Here is an 8,594-nt window from a genome sequence, read left to right as displayed (position 1 = left end):
CCTCTTTACATCTGCCGACTGTAATTTTGATACAGTGAATAACAACGCAGAATTATAACGGTTTTTCTTATCTAATCACACCAGAAGGTAGTTTATTGAATAGAATAGAATAGAATATAATAATACTTTAATGCCTTTTCAGGAATTTGTGTTACATCAGCAGAGCTACTGACACATTAGAGAGATACCAAACATATTTACATAAATTCTTTGATTTAGGTATCTTCACATTTGTTTAAGAGAGATATGGTACTTGGAATAAAGGATGTACGGGCTCTCTTAGTTTTAGCGGCGGCCTGAAGGGAAGAGGTTGTATTCCGAATTTAAGTAGTGAGTACGGTCCGATATGATTTTGACAGCTTGATTCACGATTTGCCGCTCATGTATGATAATGATAATAACCTGATAATCGCCATACAAACCATGTGTACGGCATTCTAAAAAATGATTTTGTTGTTGTTTAACGCCACACTCAGCAAAGGTCCAGCTATATGGCGTCGTCTGTAAATAATCGAGTCTGGACCGGTGCATCCAGTGATCAACAGCATGGTCATCGATCTACGCAACCGGGATACGATGACGTGTCAACCAAGTCAGCGAGCCTGACCACCCGATCCCTTTAGTCGCCTCTTAGCTGACAGAGGGGTGGGGATGGACGGAGGGGATGGACGGAGGCTTGAGAGAGGGAGAGGTGGGGATGGACGGAGGCTGGTGGTTGACAGAGGGGTGCTGATGGACGGAGGCTGGTGGTTGACAGAGTGGGTGCTGATGGACGGAGGCTGGTAGTTGACAGAGGGATGGGGATGGACGGAGGCTGGTGGTTGACAGAGGGGTGCTGATGGACGGAGGCTGGTGGTTGACAGAGGGATGCTGATGGACGGAGGCTGGTGGTTGACAAGAAGGGGTGGGATGGACGGAGGCTGGTGGTTGACAGAGGGTGGGGATGGACGGAGGCTGATGGTTGACAGGAGGGGTGGGATGGACGGAGGCTGGTGGTTGACAGAGGGGTGGGGATGGACGGAGGCTGGTGGTTGACAGATGGGTGGGGATGGACGGAGGCTGGTGGTTGGCAGATGGGTGGGGATGGACGGAGGCTGGTGGTTGACAGATGGGTGGGGATGGACGGAGGCTGGTGGTTGGCAGATGGGTGGGGATGGACGGAGGCTGGTGGTTGACAGCAGGGTGGGGATGGACAGAGGCTGGTGGGTGACATATGGGTGTTGATGGACGGAGGCTGGTGGTTGACAGATGGGTGGGGATGGACAGAGGCTGGTGGGTGACATATGGGTGGGGATGGACGGAGGCTGGTGGTTGACAGAGGGGTGTTGATGGACGGAGGCTGGTGGGTGACATATGGGTGGGGATGGACGGCGGCTGGTGGTTGACATATGGGTGGGGATGGACGGAGGCTGGTGGTTGGCAGATGGGTGGGGATGGACGGAGGCTGGTGGTTGACAGCAGGGTGGGGATGGACGGAGGCTGGTGGTTGACATATGGGGGGGATGGGCGGAGGCTGGTGGTTGACAGCGGGGTGGGGATGGGCGGAGGCTGGTGGTTGACAGAGGGGTGGGGATGGACGGAGGCTGGTGGGTGACATATGGGTGGGGATGGACGGAGGCTGGTGGTTGACAGAGGGGTGGGGATGGACGGAGGCTGGTGGTTGGCAGATGGGTGGGGATGGACGGAGGCTGGTGGTTGACAGCAGGGTGGGGATGGACGGAGGCTGGTGGTTGACATATGGGGTGCTGATGGACGGAGGCTGGTGGTTGACAGAGGGTGGGGATGGACGGAGGCTGGTGGTTGACAGATGGAGTAGCTGAGTGTGACAGAAATGACGGGATGGATGGGATGGACGGTTAGTGATTTCCCGAGGATGGGCATGGACGGTTTGGTGACTGACGATGGAATGTAAAAACAAATGGATCTAGCTTTGAAGATGGAAGCAAGATCCAGATGGGATGGAGGTCAGGAATCGGAACAGGGTTGTGATAGGCGGAGGGATCTTAACCGGTAGGGGTCGGCGACAAAATGAGGTTGGACAAGTGGATGATGATTGCCTGACTGATGTATGCCAGGAGGCTAGTGTGTCTGACAGCAAGATCGTGTGAAACCCCATTACATGATGTACCCACTCTGTCTTAATTCACCATGGGAGAGTCACGTTCCGTCAACACCTCATCTGTGAATACTTATAGAAACGGTGTGATGAATGTTTCAACTGGAAATACTGTTGTGAGAATAGTATACATGAGAAATATCAACAAACACATGTTTGCTTTTTGAAATATAATAACCAGTTTGATAATTTCCAGCTATTTAACTTTAAGGTCCTGTTAAATATAGCAAGCGGCTCTTTATATGGGAAAGCCCATAGGGTGAATTGTCGGTACAGGATCAGGTGTGATTATGTGACCAGATATTCATATTTTCATTGGATAACATTGTGAAGGTCTACAATGTCATATATATTTAACGTTCTCGCCGTGACTCTTTATACAATGTTTCTAAAGTCTTTTATTCAAGATGGGGAGGGCCAAACAACAATATACTTGGTGCACTGACTGATCAATGTGATATGTATTTCTAAGAAGTAACTAAGTACATTATGGGTGCAGCTAAATCATTCCATCACAATGAAGCTCTAATATTTGACGCTTATTCATTTAAATAATTAATGATTGTAAACATAAAGGGACTGAGAATACAACCTTGGCTACCTCCATGAGTACACCTAAATAATCCTGGTACTATCCTATTCTAAACGGGCTTAACATCAACGCTTACAGACAGAATACCCTCTAGCAATAATTCCTGAAATACCTGAAAACAAGGTTTCTTTCTGTGAAATTCATGATAAGCTCTGGGAACAACCAGTTGTTCCTGGTAAAATTCAGCAGTGTGACAGGTATATAATATACCACTGTTGTTTTCTGTTGCTATAGTCACAACTTTTTTGTACTGCCGTTGTATCTGTATTGCCGTTGTATCTGTATTGCCGTTGTATCTGTACTGCCGTTGTATCTGTACTGCCGTTGTATCTGTATTGCCGTTGTATCTGTATTGCCGTTGTATCTGTACTGCCGTTGTATCTGTATTGCCGTTGTATCTGTACTGCCGTTGTATCTGTATTGCCGTTGTATCTGTATTGCCGTTGTATCTGTATTGCCGTTGTATCTGTACTGCCGTTGTATCTGTATTGCCGTTGTATCTGTATTGCAGTTGTATCTGTACTGCCGTATTGCCGTTGTATCTGTACTGCCGGTGTATCTATTGCCGTTGTATCTGTACTCGCCGTATTGCCGTTGTATCTGTACTGCCGTTGTATCAGTATTGCCGTTGTATCTGTATTGCCGTTGTATCTGTACTGCAGTTGTATCTGTACTGCCGTATTGCCGTTGTATCTGTACTCCCGTTGTATCTGTATTGCCGTTGTATCTGTACTGCCGTTGTATCTGTATTGCCGTTGTATCTGTACTGCAGTTGTATCTGTACTGCCGTTGTATCTGTACTGCCATTGCATCTGTACTGCCATTGTTTCTGTACTGCCGTTGTTTCTGTACTGCCGTATTGCCGTTGTATCTGTACTGCCGTATTGCCGTTGTATCTGTACTGCCGTTGTATCTGTACTGCCATTGTATCTGTACTGCCGTTGTTTCTGTACTGCCGTTGTATCTGTACTGCCGTTGTATCTGTATTGCCGTTGTATCTGTACTGCCGTTGTATCTGTATTGCCGTTGTATCTGTACTGCCGTTGTATCTGTATTGCCGTTGTATCTGTACTGCCGTTGTATCTGTACTGCCGTTGTATCTGTATTGCCGTTGTATCTGTACTGCCGTTGTATCTGTATTGCCGTTGTATCTGTACTGCCGTTGTATCTGTACTGCCGTTGTATCTGTACTGCCGTTGTATCTGTACTGCCGTTGTATCTGTACTGCCGTTGTATCTGTACTGCCGTTGTATCTGTATTGCCGTTGTATCTGTACTGCCGTTGTATCTGTACTGCCGCCGTATCTGTACTGCCATTGTTTCTGTACTGCCGTTGTATCTGTACTGCCGTTGTATCTGTATTGCCGTTGTATCTGTACTGCCGTTGTATCTGTATTGCCGTTGTATCTGTACTGCCGTTGTATCTGTACTGCCGTTGTATCTGTACTGCCGTTGTATATATACTGCCACTCCATTTTGCACTGCTATTTCAATTACTTGGAGTTATTTGCCTTTTTAAAATAATTTTATTACGCTACGATTGTTAATTATGCTGCAATACTTTGCTGTTTATTTGTTTGTTTCACATAGTACTCTTTCCTGTAAAGTTTGCTTGTTAACGTTTTGTTTCAACTCGGGAATCGACACGTAACACGTTACTCTTTTTCTACCCAAGGTATCTCTATCTATTGAATATTGCATAAACATACTATGTCTAGCTGAATATCCGTAGCTAAAGTCCGCACGGAAATCATTTATTTCATCGAATACCTTTCTCTGAAAATGTTAATCTATTTACTTGACGAAACATTGATACAGAACGTGAACATTACTAACATTTTCGTTCAATGTTGAAAGCACTGCGGGCCTAATATATGTGGATATCAGGATTATTGTTTCAATGAACAACAAAAGGCACATATGCATGTGGATAATATCAATAGGGAGTGAGTTACGATGTATAGTCACATCGGCAATATGTCAGTCATATCGTGACTTTATCAAATTACAAATTCATAATAAATTAAATTGAATTATTCACAGATAGAGAATTAAAACTAGCATGTAACTGTAAAATTAAACAAATTTTATGAACAATACAATATATAAATTAGGGCTAGAGATCACCAGCAACTGAAGGTAGGTCACCATACTAGGGACCATGGGGACCGGGTATTATCAATAAACTTAGACAGACAGATTTATGGGGATATTACTTACGTGGTTTCAGGAAATGACTTATATTTATGTGGTTATTCCTAGCATTGTTTCAATTAACTACTACAGACTTATGTTGGAATTATTAAAGGTCACATGCAACGCAAAACACAACTTGCAGATTCTGATACATTTCGCTATGGACTTAAAGTAACAAATGATCAAAAATGCAAATTCAACTTATAAAGTTGAAAAATAACGCGATGAAAAAACCCCCGCGAAATCGGAGTTCAAACGATTCACTAAATTCACCCCAGCTGGGGTGAAAAGTGGTTTCAACAGCTGTGAATAGGTTCGCGCAGCTTGAAGCGGGATGCCCAAATTATAAAGTCGTGAGCAGGAGTAGTCTAATCTCGGTTGTGTACACAAACAACAAATAGTAAATAATCTACTCGTTACATAAAAGAACCTTGTTAAGGATCTAGATCTACTCAGCTATGTGTCAACCAGTGAGGCGTTCGACATTTCAAGACGGAAAACCTTCACTGGCGCGCGGTGAGTACTCGGAGTAGGCTTTGATGTGAGCTATTTTTCTAATGTTTTGTTGATATTTCACAGGCGCGAGCTTTTTATATGTTATGACAGTAGATTACCGATATAACTGTTTATATAATTTCATTTGACTATTTCACTACACGTTCTTACCGAGTCACTTTCTCAGTCCGATATTTAAAATCAACGTCATTATTTAGCATTGTCAGATTTTCTAACTGTGATATAGATATGCCTCTGTCACAGACAAAACTCAATCTCTGTTTTATTGACACGTATGTGTCTGCCTGCCTGTCTGCTAATGACAATATGCAATACACAACTTCGATCACTGACCACATGCAATTTGAACTGAACACCTATCAGGCTATACACCATAAACAAAACGCATTGATTTATGGCTCGTGCACCCGAGTATTGTCTCTGTCACATTATGTAATTACACAGACAGGCAGGTGTGATACATGACATGTTATGATGGCTGTTGATTACAAAATGTTATACTAAAAAATGAGCGTGTATTTACAACATCTCTGTACACAAAGTCCCCTGAGCGTATCGGCAAACAAACCAGCCAATGTAAGGCTTCGTTACACTTAAGTGCACGCCCACCCGCTCTGACTGGGTTCGGTATCCTGCGTGCTTCGTTTCGAGGGTAGTAAACCCAGGTACAAAATATTGCACTTTTGATTTGCGATTGTACACTTATAATTTTTTTGTTTTGTTTTTACATAATCAGCAATGTATATCATATGTTATGAATAAATGATAATTGTGTTTTGATTATGTTTGTTGTTTTGGTTGCATCTAAGCTTTAATATTGTTACAGTGAACTGCTTCAGACATGTATTCATATTATTCTCACTAACATTATTTTAAAGAACGAATAAACTTTTTTTGTTTTTTGTACCCATTACATATGAAAGACGTGTGGTTAGTCTTAAGTGGAACACCAAATTCATTCTTTAAAAACTTGTGGTTAATTAATACCGAGAGATTAAAAGTTGCCAAAAAGTCGTCTGCTTCACTCTTGCCCGCCAACGAAACCACAGAGAGGTTACGTAACTCTGTCGCCAGAGCACGGCAGCGAACCGGAAGTGACGTCATTTGAGGAAGGATTTTCAGTTAGTTGTATATAAAGTGTGTGACAAGCTCTTCATTTTGCTGCTTTCCCGACGTCAACGAAGACATGCCAAATCGTTGCGTTGCCGTCAATTGCTCCCAAGGGTCGGGTGATGGTGTCACCCCGCAGTTCGTGCTAAATGGGTTATGTTTGTGAGTGCGAAGCGAGCGTTGTGGAAGCCTTGAACATATCTTACTTGTGTTCAGATCACTTCACGGAAGTTACAAAAATCAAAACTATGTACTAGTTGTAGTGAAATATGTATATGACTGATGACCAAAAGGATTTTGCATGACACAACTTGTAACATAACGATTTCTTCTTCGGAAGCGAGGTTGTGGTCGAAGTCACAATAATATTGTAAGTAGTATTATATTGACACCCACCTTTGTTTTCATCAAGTTAGAAAATCAAAACTACTTTCTACTCGTAGTTAAATATGTATTTGAATCATGACCAAGAGGATTTTGCATGACACAACTTGTAACATAACGATTTCTTCCACGGAAGCGAGGTGGGGGTCGAAGTGACAATATCCATCAATATCCACATAAAGGAACGACATGCCTTTCATCTGCAGCTGACAAATAATCATGTTTCATGTCAAGTGTCTTTTAACAGTCTAATATACGAAAAGGTAATCTATCGTTTCAGGTTTTTCACATTGGTGTATAGTCCCATTGGTCACCCACTGGTCACCCAAGATAGCACACCTGGCAACTAATTGCATGATGTCCGCCATTCTTTAAAAAAGTAATTAAGTTAGCCAATAATAAGCAATCAATCAATGTATTGGCGGTTATTCCTTTGAAAGAAGGACGTTGATTTTACACAGACACTTTACGACAGGGTGTATTCAGTATAGATGAGTAAACCCACATACATAAACATTACCTTTTGACAAATCCACTGTGCAAGATAAAAGTAATTAATCAATCAGCGTGTTATCGGTTTAATCCTTTGATCGATGTTTGTTTTTGTAACTCAGCTGATAATTCCTCTTGCTGCACTTCCATGCGCATATTACATAACATGTAATACATTTGCTACATCAGACCTTAATTTATAATGTTGAGTATTTACTCCAGACACGAGAAATGCCAAATGGGAACCTTTGTCGGGTAATCTGAGTGGTGTTGCCACTAATTATACCTGTTATAAACTCATTAACTGACCATCAAGTGAATGATGACAAATAACATGTGTAGGTTTACCACCAAACAAGGGTTACAGCAAGAGAGTAGTAATCGCTGTATTGCATACACGTTTGATTGCCTGAAAATTTTTTATGGACCGACACTGTTTTGAGGATACGAACTGAACTTCATTATTGCTTAAGAATTGCATATAAGCATATTTGTTGTGTACTTAGTTAAAAAAAGTTATTACCTATTTACCCAAGTAAATTTTCAGATTTTTCTAACAATGGCAAAGTGGGGTTGTTTAGTTTACGGGTTCAAATACATCAAATGTGTGTTTTGAATATCATAGCAGGAAATAGACATCATATTTTTACATAACATGATTAAATATCGAGGTAAAAACACAGAAATAGGATCAAATTGGATCAGTCATTATACCATCCAAGCATTAGAAAATCTGAAAAATCCTACACTGTTGGGATACTTTATTACAATCAGACAAGAAGTACCGGGGATATTTTCAAATAACTGCATCTAGCTGATGGGCATCCACCCTTCCTAATGTCCCACTGCGATTTTGACAGAATCGTCTATGAAAACAAGTTGTAGCTCCGAAGCTAGGCAAAGCAGGTGACAAGATTAAATGACAGTAGATTGTGAAAGCATAAAGCTTTCATTTTCACAACAATTGTCGCGATTTCAGGTTTAGACAAACCTGTAAACAAGATAATCTACCCTCGGAAATGTACATGAATTCTACATCGCCCCTCATATGTATACCTCACATTACGTCACGGAGACGCGCCCCTCTGATTGGTTGAAATTTCGTTCGCGGGAGAGAATTGTGCACTGTTGTCAAAAAGGTCGATTTAAGTTAATTAAATGTCGAAATGAGTAGTTTTAATGACAGTAT

General features: G+C 42.0%; 1 protein-coding gene across 1 annotated transcript; it reads right to left on the bottom strand.

The window, feature by feature from the left end:
* Positions 1-630: 630 nt before the first annotated feature.
* On the bottom strand, positions 631-1,881 carry LOC124278388 (proline-rich extensin-like protein EPR1). Its single transcript, XM_046714104.1, has one exon. It carries the CDS (start codon positions 1,879-1,881, stop codon positions 631-633), a length of 1,251 nt encoding a protein of 416 aa, XP_046570060.1.
* Between the last annotated feature and the right edge of the window lie 6,713 nt (positions 1,882-8,594).

This window comes from Haliotis rubra, unplaced genomic scaffold (genome assembly GCF_003918875.1).
Source record: "Haliotis rubra isolate DU_JTF1 unplaced genomic scaffold, ASM391887v1 Scf236, whole genome shotgun sequence".
NCBI lineage: Eukaryota > Metazoa > Mollusca > Gastropoda > Lepetellida > Haliotidae > Haliotis > Haliotis rubra.
Note: the sequence above shows the minus strand (reverse complement) of the source record. Positions and strands in the feature narration are given on the sequence as shown.